Genomic DNA, 20,371 nt, shown 5'->3' on the forward strand with positions numbered 1-20,371 from the left:
ATAAACTGAAACTAAAGGGCAGGGGACTGGGTTGTGGCACACCTGGTTGAGCGCATACGTTACAGTGAGCAAGGACCTGGGTTTGAGCCCTCTCTCCACCTGCAGGGGGAGAGCTTCATGAGTGGTGAAATAGGGCTGCAGGTGTCTGTCTGTCTCTCATCCTCTCTATCTACCCTTTCCTCTCAATTTCTGGCTATCTCTACCTAATAAGTAAGTATAGTAAAAAAAAAAAGTATAAAAGAAACCTAAAAGGACAGGAATTTAATTAGCAATGCATAATACTTTATTAACACTTCCCACAAAGAAAAATCATGTTGCAATTGGAGAAACAGCTCTCCTTTCTTGCACCCTCAAAACACGGGCTTACAAGACCAGAGGGAAGGTCCTGGATGTCTCAACAACAGGAAGCAGCTACTGGGGAGATGGGACGTGGGGTGTGGGATATGGCTGTAAGCCAATGTGTTAACTAAGAAGTTGACATCCAATATCCATGTTGGGAAGATAAGAGTTCTTGGATTCCTGCAAAATGAATAATTGGAACTCAAAACTGTAATTTTCTAAGTGCAAACAAAGTCTAGCAATTCCCAAAAGAACGACAATTTTAGTGTAAAGATAAAGTAGGACAAAATAAACCAATGAAAAAGCCAAGAAGGATGTCTGGCTTCAGGTGGGAGTAGACTAATCTCACCCTGGAAACTGGGATCCACATGAATTGCTCCGGGGAGTGATTCAAGTTCTGTATATCAAACGTGCTTCTTGGTGTCGAGCCAGGCTAGCTTTTCCACACAGCAACACTGAAGCTCCCAGTCCTGGGAATGCCTGGGTGTTCATTCAACAAAGGTTGCATGGATCCTAGTAGGAATGCTGTTCCCAGGTCAGCTACCTCCCCAATCCTAAACTCCACTTAGTTCTACATAATGCTTTCCCCAAGACATGTGGTAAACACTAACTTGCCTTCAATATGTACCCCCAAATGTTAGCTGAAGATGAGTTCATAAAATAAAATTTATAACAGACAAACAGTGTGCTGCAAGAATCAGAAAATAACCCGTGTGAGCCGGAGCCTCCCCTCCCCAGAGCCCTGCCCCACGAGGGACAGACAGACACAGGCTGGGGGTGTGGGTCCACCTGCCAACACCCATGTCCAGAGCCCTGCCCCACGAGGGACAGACAGACAGACACGGGCTGGGGGTGTGGAGCCACCTGCCAACACCCATGTCCAGCGGAGAAGCAACGACAGAAGCCACAACTCCCACCTGCTGCTCCCTATAGAGATCTTTGATCCACACTCCCAGAGGGATAAAGAACAGGGAAGCTTCCAGTGCAGGGGATGGGATACGGAGATCTGCTGGTGGGAGTTGTGTGAACTGTGCCCCTCTTATCTCACACTCTTGTCTATCAGTTTCAAATCACTAATAAAAAAAGAGAGAAGCTTAAGAATAAGAAAACACAAAGCAGAACTTGGACTGGGTTTGGTGGACTGCACCAAAGTAGAAAATCTGGGGCGGGTGGGAAGGGTTCAGGTCCTGGAACATGATGGCAGAGGAGGACCTAGAGGAGGCTGAATTGTTATGTGGAAAACTGGGAAATGCTACACATGTACAAACTACTATATTTTACTGTTGATTGTAAACTATTAATCCTCCCAGAAAGTAGATTACACAACTCCAATAACTAAAATATTTGAAAAAATTATTTTGTATCAAATAGAGATAATAAAAAGATGAAAGACAGACGACCCCACTACTGTGTCCTGGAGCTCCTCTTCCCCAGAGCCCTGCCCCACTAGGGAGAGAGAGACAGGCTGGGAGTATGGATCAACCTGTCAACGCCCTTGTTCATCGGGGAAGCAATGACAGAAGCCAGACCTCCCACCTTCTGCACCCCATAGTGACCCTGGGTCTATCCTCCCAGAGGGATAAAGAATAGGAAAGCTGTCAGGGGAGGGGATGGGATACGGAGCTCTGGTGGTGGGAATTGTACCCCTCTTATTCTATGGTCTTGTCAGTGTTTCCATTTTATAAATAGATAAATACTAAATCACTTAAAATCATAAGATCAGGGAGACCAAAAGCAACCGGTCTATGTCAGTATCTAAGACAGTTATTTGTAAATAGCATTAAACAACAAAAATCATGGTAAGGTCTTGTATGGCACAGTAAATTCTAACCATGGTATTTTCAAAGTAAACAAAGTTCCCAAATAACTAAGTAATATTAATAATTATCTGTTGCCTTCTTAAACTCCAAGACAGTCAGGCCTTAAGGCCAGGCCCCCACACCCCTGCTCTGCTCCCTGCTCTATTGCTGACACTATGGTCTATTTATATAATCATTGTTTTGCCTGAAAAATCCCCACCACGTTATCCCCTCAGGGTGTTGCTAATTCAGTTAAAACCATCGCCACAGTTGCTAAGGACACTTCCACCTTCCCATCATGCCTTTTGCCTCTCTCCACCCCCTTTCCTAGCCAATCCCGTTCCCGACTTGCCACTTCCGTTTTTACCCTGTAAAGCCCGCTGCTGTTCCGGCTTCACTCTCTTTTGCTTCTGTGTCCCGACCTGGAGAAGGGCTGGCGTGCATAGCGGGAGGCGGCCATTTTGCTAGCTCCGCGTGGCCTAAAGCCGCTGTGCTCACAGCTGCCTCCGGGGCTCCCACATCAATAAAGAATTGTATTACCACGCCGCCACGAGTTCCTCATCTCTCTCCCCGGCGAAGCTAGCCCAGCACCAGGCAGCATTCTCTTTAAAATCATGACTTCTCCCAGTCTTAGAACTTCTGGGGTTTTACTTGTATTGTCTTGGCGCTTCTCCTCTTGATCTTCTATCCTGTGATACTGCCTCTGCTGACTTCTTCAACGAAGTCAGTGCAATCAGTGCCACCAAGCCATGTTTCACCCCGGACTGGTATATCCAGAGACGTCAGGCCCGAGATACCGAGCCTTCAACTCTAATACTCTGGATGAGACCTTTCCTAACACAGGGGACTCCCTACTTCCATTTCAGATGGCACACTCCCTAACAAAGTTAGGGACCCTAGATATCAGGGCCTAAGGGACAGGGGACATGTGGACATGTATCCATAGTTAGGGGAAAATATATACCTCAAAGTCAAAGTGCTTATAGTCTGCTGTAAATAGAACTAGACTCAAAAAAACTAGACTCTTTTATTTCTTTTCTCAGGTTTTGTGGAAACTACAGTGGTTAAATGGTATGTTAGGTATCACCTAACACTGGTGATAGGTGAAGGGTGGAACCCGACCTCTGGAAACTTGTCTTTAAATTGTTAATAAAATTATATTTTAAGGGAGTCGGGTGGTAGAACAGCAGGTTAAGTGCAGGTGGCGCAAAGTGCAAGGACCAGCATTAGGATCTAGGTTCGAGTCCCTGGCTCCCCACACAGGCAGTGAAGCGGGTCTGCAGGTGTCTATCTTTCTCTCCCCCTCTATCTTGCTGGACTTGCGTGAGTTTTTGTGGTTCACCTACTTTGGGATTTTAAGAATACAAGATATAAAGAATAATTACAGTTTTCTTGTGAGTTAATCCAGATTTTCAACCTACAGGTTAAAAATCGTAACATTGGGAGTCGGGCTGTAGCGCAGCGGGTTAAGCGCAGGTGGCACAAAGCCCAAGGACCGGCATAAGGTTCCCAGTTCGAACCCCGGCTCCCCACCTGCAGGGGAGTCGCTTCACAAGCTGTGAAGCAGGTCTGCAGGTGTCTGTCTTTCTCTCCCCCTCTCTGTCTTCCCCTCCTCTCTCCATTTCTCTCTGTCCTATCCAACGACGACAGCAACAATAATAACTACAACAATAAAACAACAAGGGCAACAAAAGGGAATAAATAAATAAAATAAATATTAAAAACAAAATCATAACACTAGGAGAATGCCTAGACCACCTCCTGGCATCATTAACCTCTTCCTCTTTATTCATTCTTTGGTGTAGAGCTACACAACTCATGTTCTTTTCCTTCAACTTCAGTATCACTTTATTGAGGGAATGCTGATTCACAGATTTTTGTTGTCATGAGGACACATTTCATCAAACTGTCACCAGGCTCCACAATAGGGTCTTAACCCACAATGCCCTTAGTTCTCCCCCAGTCCCTAGATCTGCTGCTACAGAAAACAGTCTGTGGAGGTTCCAAGCCTGGTTTGTCCATGAGTGAGATCATTCCAGTATTCTCCCCCAGTTTACTTCCAACAATTTTAAGAGGATTTCCATTTCAAAACCACAATGTGAAAGATCTTCACTTAATGCCATGATGTGTCCATTTAGCCCTGGGCACTTTTTTAATTTTCCATAGCAAGTTTCTTCAGTGATGAAGAAAAGATGCATAGTGAGAAGTAGGAATAGCACTTTGTCATGGTCTGCTTTCTATTTATTTCAGTTCTCTGTTTTAAACTTGCATTTCATATGATTGATTTTCTTTTGGCTATTTGCTTATTTTTTTTTTAGAAATATTATATTTAATATTATCTCCTATTGTTGGAAATACCACTTCACTGATTGTTGATAGTAATTAAGGGGAGGGGGAGGGGAGATAGCATCATGGTTCTGCAAAGAGACTCTCCTGCCTGAGGCTCCAAAGTCCCAGGTTCAATCCCCTGCACCACCATAAGCCAGAGCTGAGCAGGGCTCTGGTAAAAAAAAAAAAAAAAAAAAAAAGAAGGAAAAGTCATTAAGGGATGATAAATAAAAGAGAGTGAAAGGGCCACTGTTCTCCAACTTACAAGTGCTTTCTGGAGGGTACTCACCTATAGTTACACCAAAACTAAGATGGCTTTATCAAAGAGTAAATGATCCTAAACCCAGGGCTCTATTCACCTAGAAAGAAGGTTGCTGAAATGATGAAGGCCTGCAAATATTGACTGATACAATAGAGTCTGGCCAACAGAGGTCAGCCTGTGGAAGCAGCAGCTAGTCTATAAACCTGCCCACCCCAGTACCTTGCTTGTCTGCTCTTACCCACTATGGTAAAAAAAAAACTGCTTTACAGTAACTGAAGAGCCAGGTGCCTCCTATGGACAATCAAAAGGACCAAACTGGAAGGAAAAGCTTTCTCTTAAAATGACTGACATGGTTTAATCTGTCAAGTTTTCTGTGTATCAGATAGCTCAAAATATTGAGGATGGTAATGACTTGACACTTCCTCAGCATGCATTAGAACAACTTTCCAAAAGCACTCATGTGTCAGAACACCTAACTTAAACTGACAGGTTCGGAAAGAGTGAGCTATAGAGATCAGGGAATACTGCAGAAGATGAGCTATATGACTTGTGAAGAGTCTTATTCTTCACTGTACTTTAAAGATGTCCCCCATTTTTTTTACTACTGTATTACATACACACTCTGTGACCCCGTCCTGCATACCTCAGGCAAACTGGGAGGACAGTAGTACAGCAGCACGGAACTCATGTGCAAATTGATCAGAGAAGGTTCTTTGACACCACAAGTAGTCAGTGATTCTGACATTCTGGTCGTATTTCCCGAAACTCAAGATAAAAGAAGAGGCAGGCTTTTTATAGAGGATTTGTTTCTTTTCTTTTCTTTCTTTCTTTCTTTCTTTCTTTCTTTCTTTCTTTCTTTTTTTGTTGTGGGAATATCTTTTAATATTAAAATCTGATTAGGGACTGTAGACCACAGTAGATTTGAGGCCAAAGCAATAAAACCAAACAATGAGGAACTGATACATATAAACGAGTCAAAAAGAAATAAAAACAAAAAACACCATGCATGGTGACATATACCTTGGAGGAATTTTGTATATTTGAATGTTTCATTTTGCATTTTTAGACAATGGAGTAACTCTTTTGCAGGTTGCACTAAACATAAATACACCACTGAAGAAATCAGACTAGGGATTTCAGCATTCATTTGATGTTTCTGGAAGTCAAGGAAAGTAACCAATTAAAAGACAACTCGGGCAGTGCTTCTCTTCCCTGTTCAGAAAGTGAGATAGTAATGGCAGAAGCACTTACCTGTGACAGGGCTCTTTCTGGAACTTAAGTTCTGAGCATCCACAGTCTCTTCTGGCTGCCCATCTGCTTCTACCTCTATTTCGCTCTGCATCTCTTTTGCACCTTCACTAAGGCCAGTTCTTATTCTCATGTCCTCTTCCACAGCTATCTGGACTGTGGTGAGAGCGCTAGCAGTACTCACACTCACACTAATGGCTCCAGCCGGAGCAAGGGCCGCTATGGGAGGAGAAGTTGGAGGTGCTGGAGGAGATGGAGAAAAGGAAGGAACAGCAGAAGGGGCAGTGGGAATTGGGACATACTCTAATTTCATTTCTTCTGGAGGACTTCCCAGAACCTCAAATTCAAGAGTCAATGGTAACACCTCCTGTTTCACTATGTCCACAAGGCTCTCTGTGTCTGGTAGCTTTTCACTAACGCCATTCATCTCACTGACTAGGTTGGTACTAGAAATAAGTGGACTATCTGTAGGTGCTACACTACAAGTTTTCTTGCATGTCTCATCAATTTCAGTGGTTGGTGAAGGATCTGGTGATTCTGTGCAAGATATGGGGTTGGGCATAGAGATTTTATCTTCTCTTGAAGAAGAGAGTTCACATCTATCATCTATAGCAGTGGTGAATGTTGGCTGGCTGTTAAGAACAGCAGAGGGTGGGGAAGCAACTGTACGTGGAGCAACTGGAGACACAGGAGCAGCTGACGAAGGCCATGGAAGGTCTGGTACGGGTTCCACAGTACCGGCCTCACAAGTCTGGCCTGCTTGTTCTGTCTTCTCCCCACTGAAGACTAGTCTCAGGACTGGAGAAGAAGACTTTAACACTGGGTCTGGTTTTGGTTTCTCTTCTGGAGAAGGAAAAATAAAATAATTTTAAGAATAACTCTTGGATCAGAGATTAAATCAAAGTATTTTAGACTAGCTCTTTTAATCTCTTAAAAAATGTATGGGAAAAGACAGAATATCATACTTACTTTGCCATTCCAAAAACACTTTTTCTTTCTTTTTTTTTTTTTAGCTCCATCTGGCTTACAGTGATAATAGGAGTTGAACCTTTGACTATAATCATGTCTTACTTTCTAGTTATACTTTATTTGCATGGCCTCCAGTACATATAAAGCTTGTTAGGAGCAGAAGGAACACTTTACAGTCACACCAAAAAAGCACTGGAAAAGCTTATTCAAACTGAAGCTAAGGGAGTCCAGCGGTAGTGCAGCGGGCTAAGCACAGGTGGTGCAAAGCACTAGCACAGGCTTAAGGATCCCGGTTTGAGCCACCGACTCTCCACCTGCAGGGGAGTTGCTTCACAGGTAGTTAAGCAGGTTTGCAGGTGTCTATCTTTCTCTCCATCTCTGCCTTCCCCCCTCTCTCTGTCCTATCCAACAACACTGTCAACAATAATAAGTACAACAATAAAACAAGGGCAACAAAAGGGAATGAAAAGAAATTGAAGCTAAAGTCAATCTTCAGATGAGAGAAGAATCCTCTATATTTTTAAAAGGAACAACTGTGCAATTACAGAAGCCAGACCTTCCAACTTCTGTACCCCATAATGATCTGGGTCCATGCTCCCAGAAAGGTAAATAATAGGAAAGCTATGAAGGGAGGGGATGGCATATGGAGTTGTGGTGGTGGGAATTGTAGCCCTCCTATCCTATGGTCTTGTCAGTGTTTCATACACACACACACACACACACACACACACACACACACACACACACACACACACACATATAAACGAACTAGCCGAGGAGCCTGTATTGGCCTCAGCCCCGAGTTCTTGCCCTGCCTTGCAGTCCAAGGACTCCTGCAGCTCAGTGGCTGCATGACCCTGGATATGTCCCTCTGTCTTTCAGGCTTATTCCCTTTGCTTCAGTGAGAACTAGACAAGACTGTAGTATATTCTATATGGAACCTTTACATACTAGTGGATATGATTTCTTACAAGTAATTACAGTTAAGTCTGTGAAAGAGTATGCTCCATTAACCAGAGAAATGTTAAAGGCTAATTCATTTTACTTATTTTCCCTTTTTTTGTTGTTGCCCTTGTTTTTATTGTTGCTGTAGTTATTACTGTTGTTGATGTTGTTGTTGGATAGGACAGACAGAAACGGAGAAAGGAGGGGAAGGCAGAGAGGATGAGAGAAAGAGACACCCCTGCAGACCTGCTTCACCGCTTGTGAAGTGACTCCCTTTACAGGTGGGGAACCAGGGGCTCGAACCAGGATCTTTACACTGATCCCTGCACTTTGGGCCACGTGCACTTAACCCGCTGTGCTACCACCCGACTCCCTCATTCACTTTATTCACTGTATTTATAATCGAAAAGTTCACTTTAATTTTCTGTCCATTACTGTAGTAGTGAAATCAGGTCAACAGATTTTTCCCACCACTCCCCCAGTACTTAACAACTTCTCAAGAGACTAAATTGTCTCTTGCGAAAACAAGAGACAAAAACATATCCAAGGAACATTCCTATTCTCTGTGTTATACATGTATATGCTATGCATAATAAATATGTATTGACTGAAAGATACCTGATGAAACGACTGCCAACATACTGCAGTAACTGCTACATGGGTCACCCGATTGCAGGATGCTACCATGAAAGCAGGTAAGAATAACACCCTTTGTGACCACCGAATGAAGCCAACATGTAGAAAATAATTCTCTTGTTAACAATCTAGTAAGTGTGCAGTGCAATTACTTGGGGAAAGAAAAAAAAATGTATTGTCTTTATACACTTATTGGATGGAAACAGCCAGAAATTGAGAGGGAAGGAGATGAGAGAGGGAGAGAGACAGAGAGAGACACCTGCAGCCCTGCTTCACCACTTGTAAAGCTATCCCTCTGCAGGTGGGGACCAGGGGCTTGAACATGCTCGAGTGTAAGCAATAACACTAGTGGCAATAAAAAGTAACTAGTTGGTGGTAGCGCAGTGGATTAAGCGCATGGCACAAAGCGCAAGGACTGGCGTAAGGATCCCGGTTCCAGCCCCCGGCTCCCCATCTGCAGAGGAGTCACTTCGTCTGCAGGTGTCTATCTGTGTCTCCCCCTCTCTGTCTTCCCCTCCTCTCTCCATTTCTTTCTGTTCTATCCAACAATAACAGCAACAACAACAGCAATAATAGTAACAACAACAAGGATAAACAATAAGGGCAAAAAAGGGGAAAAAACAGCCTCCAGGAGCAGTGGATTCCTAGTGCAGGTACCCAGCCCCAACATTAACCCTGGAGGCAAAAAAAAAAAAAAAAAAAAAAAAAGACTAGTTAAAGGGGGCGGGGCATTAGTGTAGCAGGTTAATAGCTTAAGGCGAAGTGCAAGGACCAGCACAAGGTCCCGCCCGGCCCCACCTGAAGTGGGGCTCCACAGGCGGGGAAGCAGGTCTGTAGGTGTCTATACAACCCCACTCTGTCATCCCCTCCCCACCTTTCTCAATTAGTCTCTGTCCTATCCAACAACAATGGCTGCATTAGCATAAATAGTAACAACAACAATGATAAACAAAAGGGGGAAAAATAGCCTCCAAGGGAAAAAAAAAAAACAACAAAAAACTCCAGCAACAGTGGATTTGTAGTGCAGCAAGCCCCAGTGATAACCCTGGAACCAATAATAATAATTTGAAATTATAAATAAGAAAATGAAAAGGGACCTAAAATTAATGTTTAGCAGAGGGTTTATTAAATCTATGATGGTCTAGACAATAATACTACATTATACAAACATTTGAAACAAACTATTTTTGAAATATTGGAAGGGGATGAACCCAGGCTCCGAAGTATGTGTGATTCATCTAATTTTCAATTCTGTTTTGAGAGGAAGAGGGACAGAGAGACATGCAGAAAGGAGGAGTATCACACCACTGTTCACTCTCCTGGGCTCCACCTCGTGCCACTGAGACAGTGCTCCTGTGTCTCCAGGGCTTCCCACCCGGCAAGGCCTGTCCTTTGAGGGTGAGCTACCTTCCAGCTCCTACAATAAATTTTAAGGAAATAGCGACATTGAAAGATGTTCATGTTTATGATAAAAATGTAGATTTTCTATAAAAGCAGGGTACAAAAAATTCTATGCAGAGTATAAGCCTAACTTGGCAACCAAAAATGAAAAGTACTAACATATTTGCATATGAGAAAATCTTGAATCAACTAAAGTTTATTAACAGTGATTTACGATAGTGCACTAGGAGTTACTTTGTCCTTGATTTCTGTAACAAATATCTATTTACCAGACACTCATGGAAGCAGAAAGCCTGCTCCTTTTCATTCTCTTCCTCACCCTGATGAGAAACTTCTGAATTATCCTAAGCCTCCAGGCCAAGAGGAAGCTACTGTCATCTAATGGGGCAGGGAACAGGGATGCTAAGTGTCTTGCCGTCTGGGGGACAGACTCACCAGATAGAACAACCCTGGATAAAATGCCAGAAGACTGCCAACTACTGACCTGAACCACAGTGGAAAGCCAGGTAGCGAATGCCCACACTATGCCAGTGGTCACAGAAGGAAATCAGCTTAGACCATAGTACAAATATTTAAAACTTCCTTTTAATTCCACACTCAAAATACCCTCCAGGGAGTGTGCTCCTTCAAACACTATCATAGGTCTTAATCAGAGCATATACACGGACAGTTTTAAGAAATTCAACCATTTCTTTTTCTAAAGCAAGGGGTCTTCCTGTGTCTTCACACTGCACCAGATAAATGGCAAATGGCCTATCTGTAGGGTTTCTGACACACACATCCCAGATGCTCAAGTCTTATAAAATCTTATGGTTAGCAATGGCAGACTATGCTTATTAATTTCTAACACCAGGGCTGGAGAGAGAGAGAGAGCAGACTGGTTATGTAAAGAGACACTTATGCCGGAGGCTCCAAAGTCCCAGGTTCAATCCCCTGTACCACTATGCATGCTAGAGCTGAGCAGGGCTCTGGTGAAAAAAAAAAGGTATTAATTTCTACAAGCACCACTGTCAAACAAAAATTATGTTACAGTTAGGCAAACTACAGGTCTCAAAGATCAAGTCACAGATCCCATTTACTTTAAATCTCACATAATGCCAATTAAGGGGAAAACAAGGTTCTATGGAAAAGTAGCATTTAGGTGGATCAGTAAGGTGGGAAACTGAGCACAACAGGACTCCAACAATCCTCAGTGTAACCAACCCCCAAAGCTGCACTGACAATAGAAACCCATTTGTAACAAAGTGAAACCTGCTATTTCGAAAGGTCGTGTGGGGTCGTTTTTAAACAGTTCATTTCTGAAGCCTACTTCAATGCTGAAAGGAGTCTATAGTTAAGAAGAAACTTTAACTTATTAAATGTATACAAATCATCTGAAAAAATGGTGAGCCCTTTCCTTTCTAATTTATTTGAAGTATGTACGATTGGTTAAAAGATAACCACCAAAGGAAAGCTCACCAGGCAGGTAGGTCAAGTCTGCAACCTGAGAGGCCCCACTCAAGTCCTGGCATATGGGAGTCCCACAACACTCAGAGGGGCTCTCCCTGCATCTGTCATAGGACGACAAGACTGTACACTGGCGCCAACAACTACGGTACTGTAATTCATTAACAGCAAATAAAGGAAAAAGAAAAACATGAAGACCTATACAGAAAACTATCTGATATTCTGACAAGCTGTGAGAAGAATAAAAAACTGGTGAGGTTCATGCTTTTTTTAAAAAAACTTTTTTTATTTATAAAAAGGAAACATTGACAAAACCATAGGATAAGAGGGGTACAGCTTCACACAATTCCCACCACCAGAACTCTGTATCTCATCCCCTCCCCTGATAGCTTTCCTATTCTTTAACCCTCTGGGAGTATGGACCCAGGGACATTATGGGGTGCAGAAGGTGGGAGGTCTGTCTTCTGTAATTGCTTCCCTGCTGAACATGGGCGTTGACAGGTGGATCCATACTCCCAGCCTGTTTCTCTCTTTCCCTAGTGGGGCAGGGGTCGGGGGAAGCGGAGCTCCAGGACACTTTGGTGGGGTTGTCTGTTCAGGGAAGTCTGATCAGCATCATGCTAGCATCTGGAACCTGGTGGTTGACAAGAGAGTTAGCATACAAAGCCAAACAAATTGTTGACCAATCATGGACCTAAGGGCTGGAAATAGTGCAGATGAAAAGTTGGGAGGGGGGGAAGTTCTCCATTTTGTAGATAGCTAATAAGCATATTTTAGCTAAATTCCAAAGGGCCTGTGGCTATACTAGTTTTTTTTTCTTTCTTCTTTTTCTTTTTGCCCGAGCCTGAAATCTGATATGCCAGTGGATCCAAGTTATTGTTCTGATGTCGTGGCTAGAAAAAGGACCAGAAAGCTAGATCAGGGAAGAGAGTAGCTCGCTAATATGGGAAAGGGGTATAAATATTGTTGGCTGTAAACCCCATCGATTTGATGTGATCTGGGGCCCATAATTAGCTTAGGAGCCTATGTAGCCTCTGCATCCCTCTAGATCTGAGCTCATAGTCTGTGGTCATGAGTAGGAACATTCCAAGCTGCCCCAGTATCAACCCATCTTCCTCAGGAGTATCACAGAGTATGCTGTCCATCCTCCCTTCAGAGGATGGAACACTTTCTACCACTGTTGATCCAAGTTGGGGGCAAGGTCCTTTGGGGGCCCACAAAGGGGTCTATTTTGTTCTTCCTGATAGAAATGACCTGTAACAATGGAGAGAGGGATTTATTTGAGGTCTAGGCCCATCAAGTGTGTTCGGGAGTCTCAGGACTCCCCGATTAGGGCCCCAGCTGATGGAACGGCCTGAGAGTGACTAAAGAGTCATTGTTACAGTATGCCAGTCTCTTGTCCTTATTCAGCTTTTGCAGTCCTTGCTTTGATAAGATTAGCTTTGGAGTGACGGAGAGAACTGTAATAGGAAGCAGGTGAGGAGGGTATCTAAGTTTAAGTAGACACTATTTCATTAGGAACTTGATACTGACTTATTGCAGACTATTGTGTATTTTTGCTTTCAGGTATATATTTTACCCTAATTTTTGGATACATGTGAACATATGCCCTATCTTACAGGACCTGGTCTGTATCTAGGTTTTGGGACTTTGTTAGGAAGTGAACCTCCTGGAATGGAATTAGAGAATAGCATGAAAGGAAGGTCTCACCTGAGTAATGAGGGTGAAGGGTTTGCACTGCACGCCTCCCGTCTCTGGACACAGTCTGAGGTGAAGCATGCTGAGGTGGCACTCGTTACATTGAGGTTCATTGCTTTTTAACAAGTACTATACTTTTTTTTTCTTATTTGTTTGTTTGTTTGGTTTTATTTATTTAATAGAGAAAGAAATCGAGAGGGAAGGGGAAGATGGAGTAGGAGAAAGACAGATACCTGTAGTACTGCTTCATCACTTGCAAAGCTCCCTTTCCCCTCTCCTCCTCCAGCAGATAGGGACTGCGAGGCTTGAACCTTCGGGTCCTTAAGCATGGTAGCCTGTGTGCTCAACCAGTGCGCCACCGACCCCCCCCCCCACAGTGGTAAGTTTTATAGTGAAAAGTTGGCAAGCTTTTAAAGTTAAAGGAAAACTGCAGTAATATCAAAATGCTACTTACAACCTCTATACTTAAATTGCAAAGTACTTCACCTAAAAATTTTCCAGTTAACCCCATGCCTACATTATACATTATTTTTAAGTACTGATTTTTTAAAATGTAAAATTCTAAGAAGAAAAACTCAGAGGTATAATTACCGAATGGTTTTGCTCATGTGTGAAATCTAGAGATCACATAAACTTGAAAAACAAAAATAAAAACCACAGAGAAGCAAAATGTTTCTAAGACTTGTAAGGACTATGATGGTTCTCTCTGGGAGGTGTGTGGGTGGGGATACAGAACACGTGGTGGGTGTAGTGTGGGACTATATAAATTATAATCTTATAATCTTGTATCATATTAGTAATAAATAAAATTAATCAAGAAAACAAAATAGTATACTATCCTAAATATTTATAAATAATACAGATCTGAAAAACTAACTTTCCAGAGAACGTAACTCCAACTATTGCTCAGTTGAATTGTATTTTATTTTATTTTTCCCCCAGGGTTATCGCTGGGACTTGGTGCCTGCACTATGAACCCTCTGCTCCTGGAGGCTATTTTTCCCCTTTTGTTGCCCTTGTTGTTTATTGTTGTTGTTATTGCTGTCACTGTCGTTGGATTGGACAGAGAGAACTCGAGAGAGGAGGGCAAGACAGAGAGGGGGAGAGAAAGACAAGACACTTGCAGACCTGCTTCACCACCTGTGAGGCAACCCCCTGTAGGTGGGGAGCTGGGGGCTCACACCGAGATCTTCAGACCAGTCCTTGTGTTTTGTGCCATGTGCACTTAACCTGTTGTGCCACCACCCAACCCCCCCTCAGTTGAATTTCATTATAGTTAAATTAACCTCATTTTGGAGGAGGCATTACTATATATTACTATATTAAGATATTATATGAGTGATTTTAATTTTGTATAAATATCACAATTAAAGATATTATTTAGGGCAGAGGTAGATAGCATAATGGTTCTGCAAAGAGACTCTCATGCCTGAGGCTCAGGAAGTCTCAGGTTCAATCCCCTGCACCACCAAAAGTCAGAGCTAAGCAGTGCTTAGAGTAAGTTCAAAATTTTGCATCCTAGTAACCAAGGCCTAGGCATACCAAAATGACCTAAGTATCTTGGCTGATCAGGATTATGGTCATCAAGACATTGTGATTATCGGCTGCAGAGAAACTTTGCACAGAGGGTATATATTTTTAAGGTCTCTCTCTCTCTCTCTCTGCATATTATTATTCATGAGGGTTAGCACAACTATTTAGCCAAAGGATTATAGGATTACAACCTATATTGCAAAAGCAATAAAGGTTCAAAGAAACTGCCCCCAAAATTATCTTTTCAGATTAAAAACATTCTTGATGTTCACTCAAAATTGCTCTATTACTGACGTGTGTTTCCCCAAGTCCATAGGCGCTATACTTCTGCGAGGCAAATGGCTCAGATATTTGGAAATAAAACCAGCAGATATGTGCGGCTCCGTTAACTTTAAAGATGATTGAAAAAGTATTTCAGAGGTCAGTGAGAACTCAGTGGGTAGTCTGCCTTTACTGACAGGCATAAAACCTGGGTTTGAGCCCCAGGACCACATGAGAGGGCCTATGGAAAATGGAAGTTTTGGTGCAAGGGTGTCTCCTTCTCATACCAAGAATTTTCTACCTGACTGGGGGAAGAAAAAAAAAAGGTGGCCTTGACTAATTTGACACATGCACACATCCATAAGGACCTAGTCCCACTCAAAAGAAAAAAAAGGATTTGACAGTGAAAGCTTCAGAAGCATGTCAAACTAGGATGTTTCCAGTGTTGAATTATCTTATAAAACAATTTAACAAAGGAGTTCTCTCCAGTGCATATGTACTGGGGTCTTCAATACTCAAGGGGAAAAACATTTTTTTTAGGTTGAATCATACATTACATGTTAATAAGTGTCAGCAACTTACAGTCTTGTCAAAACTTACTATCTAAAATACCTCCACTCTGATTATATGCCAACTCCCAAATGTTTTTAAAAGCAATTCTTCTAGAAAATGTAGTTATAACGCCCAGCTATTTTATAAATGCTTGGGGTGGGGTGGAGTAAGGAATAATGTAAGGGAATGGAGCACACACTTGCTCATTCACCCAGATGAAGTCATAAACCTCATAAAAGCACATGACAATCATGTTTCCCTTGTGACTGGTGAGAGCTGCCTCCCAGTGACAGCTAAGTCAACCTAAATCCAGCCAGCTAGGGGAGCCAATTCTCTGGCTTGAGATTCTCTTTGAAGATTACTATTTATAGTCCTGAACACAATGTGTATGCTTACTTCAACAAACACTTGGCAATTCATGCTGAAGGTCAATAGAAGTGGAGTGTGGGTCTAGCACCAGTAATAATGGCTGAAACTTACTAGGTACTTTTCATATGAAACACTGTGAGGGGAGTACTGCTTATCCTGGTCTATATGTTAAGGAATTAAGATGCACAATGTAATGAATTTACTGAAGGTGGGACAACTAGTGGATGGGGGAACCAGGATTTGGGTTTTGTACTATCTCCAACAGAGGCTATAGATTTCAAACTTATGAGAAGCATTTTATCGATCTACAAATATCAAGATATACATGAACACGTTAAAACGGAAAGGAGTGTGTGACCCTTACAATATACTATATATTCCAATTTTCTCCTCCTAACTGTGTTGACTGAATGCAGCAACAGAATGCATACAGGATCAGGAGGCCATGATACAATGTCCCTGTGGCCTTCCATCTTAAGGCTGCGTCTAAAAGGTGGCAGGCATCTAAATAATCCCCAGGTTTCACTCTTAATCTTAAAATGGCAAGGCCACCTTCACTAGGGGAAGTCTAAAGGTACAGGGAGCAAAACAGTCATGCACAAACCTTGCTTCTGGTCGACAGCTGCAGAGACAGGGATGCTGACAGCAAGACGAACGCTCTCCACAGTCCCATACACGACAGGGCTGTGCTCAGGGACCTGGCTGGGCAGCTGCTGGGATTGGAAGTACAAAAAAGGGTGATAATGAGTGCGCGCAAAAACACAAAAACTAGCAACATGGAACCCAAGCAAACAGAGAAGACAGAGTGGGGGTCAAGAGATAAAAATAAACAAGCCAGTTTAATAAAAGTACATGGGAATACAGGGAAGAAAAAGAAAGAGGCAGGAGGGAAAAGGAAGAAAAGAAATGGTTACTATTAACTACTGGAAGAGAAGACAGCACAATAGTCATTAACAGAATGCATTCTCTGGCATTTCTTCTAATGCCAGACTTGCAGCCTAAGACAAAGGAGGACACACCTAGGAAGGCACTTCACTGCTTCTCAGTCAAAGGCCAAAGGGATTTATTTGGCCACCTTCACTTACATACTTCCCAACAACACTGTTCTGTCCCACACACAAGAAAATAAATGCAGTTGATCTGAAACAATATTAATGGGCTATTCCTGTCATTTGTCAGTATAATCACACAGATAATAATAATAAAACAACTAGGAAATTATTTAAAAGGTATAATAGTATATTTTGGGTGAGTGAAGGAACTTTTAAATAATTTCCTAGTTGTTTTCAGTCAGAAAACTGAGTAAAGTATCAGAGATGAGCAGAAATTCATGTCTCACTCAGTTTCTACAAGGGAATAAAATGGCCGTCTAGTAGAGCAGGGCAGAAAAATGAGCCACTGCTCAACTCAGAACAAGAAGTGCCCAGAGAAGGACATTCTGCATCACAGTCTAGTAGGTGTGCGTCGGACCTGAGAGTTATAAAGCCCACAAAAGAAAGCAGTCTCTTTCTTCAGAGAGCCAAGGTGATTTCTGGGGAAGTTCTAATTTCCTATATTGAATAGTATCAGTGATATCAGAGCAGAGTTCCCTACATAATTCTAATGTTTGGGGTTTTTTACTGGGGAATTGTTAAGAAATGGATAATTCTGGATAGCTGAAGCAACTTAAAATTGAAAGTTGATAAAAAAATACTTTAAAGTCAATTAAGTCTCATGTAAAGTACTTATAAATGTAAGATTAAATATATAAGTTTAGAAACCTATCTTTTATCCTAAATCACTGAATTAGCATGCTTTTCAGAATATAAAACACAATTCCTACTTAACTGTATATAGATTGTACAGAATGACATGAATGTAGAGAAAGCTATTATTTCAATATTAGGGCATGTCAAGAACTTGGATTCCACAGCTAGTTTATAAAAGACTACTAGACATTATTTCCAAATATAAAACTTGGTTACTGTTTTGTACTTTGAAGCCTAGACAAATAAATAACTCGCAATGACTGCATAATTACTTGACATCATTTCAGTCAGAAGATATATCATTACAATTGAATTGGGAAGACTTTATAAATCTAAATAAAAATGTAAACTCCTTTCAATTTAGTGGATGAAATTAGTTCTAGAACAAAGTAAGGAGTCCATATAACTTCCCACTTATGCAAACATCTCAGGGAAGACATGTAGAAACCGTGTTATTTTAATGAAAACAAACAAGCCAAGAAACAGATCAGCCACTCCAATTGCCTCAGAAACTGACACAAAAAGCAGGGCAGCTGCTACAGCAGGTCCCCACAACGTATCCGTAATAAAGGGAGAAGTGCAGGACGTATAGCAAAAGCTTCATCTGGACAAATCAAAGGATTTTTCAATCCATGATTAAAATACCATCACCCATGTTCAATAGACAACTGCACAGACATTTTTTTTTTCCTCTTCCAGGGTTATTGCTGGGCTCGGTGTCTGCACCATGAATCCACCGCTCCTGGAGGCCTTTTTTTTTTCCCCCCTTTTGTTGCCCTTGTTGTAGCTTCGTTGTGGTTATTATTATTGCCCTTGTTGACGCAATTCGTTGTTGGATAGGACAGAGAGAAATGGAGAGAGGAGGGGAAGACAGAGAAGGGGAGAGAAAGACAGACACCTGCAGACCTGCTTCACCGCCTGTGAAACGACTCCCCTGCAGGTGGGGAGCTGGGGGCTCGCACCGGGATCCCTACGCTGGTCCCTGCGCTTTGCGCCACATGCGCTTAACCTGCTGCGCCACCGCCCGACCCCCCCTGAACAGACATTTTTAAGTTAATGAATCCCTGGAAAGATTTCAGTTATGAAGATTCATAGGATGGAGTAAAATAACATGGTTAATTTATAATCCCAAATCCAAGCCTCCAGCACACAATACATAGCCACTAGATGCTGAGAGATACACAACAAGTCCCCTTTCACTGTAAAGCAAAGAGCAACTACCCTACAATACCATTTAGGCTTATTCCTCTTCAAGATGATGATGATATAATATAAATAAACAATATAACTCAATGCTTTTGTTTTCTATTAATTTGAGTTTAAGTTAATTTTTAGCTTGTATCTAATTTCATTTCTTCTATCTAGTAAATCAACTGTTACAAAGAAGTTGCTTTTCCAGTTAAAACACAATCATGTTTTAGCTAAGAAATCAGAAAAATCAGGAAATACACTGAGTATTGCCACTCTAAACATCTCATCCGGGTCTAGAGAGAGAGACAGCTGAGGTAAAGTGAAAGCCTTGTCTAGGGACATGTCCAGGCCCAAGTCTGGGCTTCACCAGTGACAGGCTATGGCACTACTCCAATGCTGTGGTGTCTCCCTTATTCTTTCTATGTGAATGAAAAAGTGGCCTAGAAGGGTAAAATTGTTCACGTAGTCCGTCCCAGTTACACACACACACACACACACACACACACACACACACCCATCATATGCTGCATATGCATTTTGTAATTTTTTTTACATTTATTTTTATTGGAGAGGGGGGGTGAGAGAGAAATCAAGAGAGAAGGAAGATAGAGAGGCACAGAGACTGAGAGAGAGACACCTGCAGCAGCACCACTTCGCTGCTTGTCAAGCTTTCCCTCTGCAGGTGGGGGCCAGGGTTTGAACCTATTTGTGTAATGTGACATGTACTGTAATGTGTGCGCTTGACCAAGTGCACCACCACCTGACCCTGCGCTGTGTGCATTCTGATTTCTTTAAGGAAATGAAGTGTTTGGGGGTTAGGTATAAGGCCTATAACGCTGAGACTACTTAAGGGGTTCCAAAATCACTATGGCTCAGTAACATTCACTACTGACTGGAATGAAATTTTATTTAAGGAATTAACATCAGAGGCCAGGAGGTGGCACACCTGGTTGAATGCACACATTACAGTGTATAAGGACCCAGGTTTAAGTCCCAGGTCCCACCAACAGGGGGGGAAGTTTCACCAGTGGTGAAACAGCGCTGCAGATGTCTCTGTCTCTCTCTCTCTCTCTTTCTCTCCCTCTCAACTTTTCTGTCTGTATCCAAATAATTTAAAAAACATATTTAAAAATATATGAGATCACTAAGCTATACATTTTTCTGAGTTACTTTCTGTGAGGTAGGCATATTTAATCTATAGTTTAAATAGTTGGGGATAAGTATAAATATAAATATACCACTGCCAGGGCTCATAACTCCAGGTCAACCTTTTCAATTACAGAGAGATAAAGACAGAGACAGAGACACCACAAGACCAGTGCTGTCCCCAGTGTGGTAGGTCACACAGGTGGCAAAGCACGCACCTTCCAGGGAAGCCACACACCAGCACACCAGTGTCAGAAGACAAGAAAACCATGGCGAGCCCCAGTGTTGCTGTTCACATGGTCACCTCAACAGGCATGCAGCCACTCACCACCCGTGTGCCATGTGCCTTGGGCAGCTTCAACAGGCTGGGACTCAGGGTAAAAGGAGCCATGGCTTGTTTATCGGTTACGCCAAGTAGTTGCATGAGTGCTAGCAAGATGCTGCTCTAGATCACTACCATGGCAAGCTACTTGAATGCTTGACACCCTAAATCCTGTTCT

General features: G+C 42.3%; 1 protein-coding gene across 30 annotated transcripts in view; it reads right to left on the minus strand.

Annotated features, from left to right (window-relative positions):
• Nucleotides 1-20,371, minus strand: part of EIF4G3 (eukaryotic translation initiation factor 4 gamma 3) — a 261,317-nt gene that overhangs the window by 116,959 nt on the left and 123,987 nt on the right. For 29 of the 30 annotated variants that reach the window (XR_009552322.1, XR_009552324.1, XR_009552325.1 and 26 more), the window contains 2 exons: nt 16,391-16,505; nt 5,980-6,819 (listed from right to left, as the gene is read on the minus strand). Coding sequence is in view for 26 of the 30 variants with exons in the window: in XM_060200852.1 (XP_060056835.1) it covers nt 5,980-6,819; nt 16,391-16,505 (955 nt within the window). In the remaining 4 variants the exon portion in view is untranslated. Of the gene's footprint in view, nt 1-5,745; nt 5,885-5,979; nt 6,820-16,390; nt 16,506-20,371 lie in introns of those variants that run through there. The other variant, XM_060200854.1, reaches the window with a different exon arrangement.

Source organism: Erinaceus europaeus, chromosome 11 (genome assembly GCF_950295315.1).
Source record: "Erinaceus europaeus chromosome 11, mEriEur2.1, whole genome shotgun sequence".
NCBI classification, from domain to species: Eukaryota; Metazoa; Chordata; class Mammalia; order Eulipotyphla; family Erinaceidae; genus Erinaceus; species Erinaceus europaeus.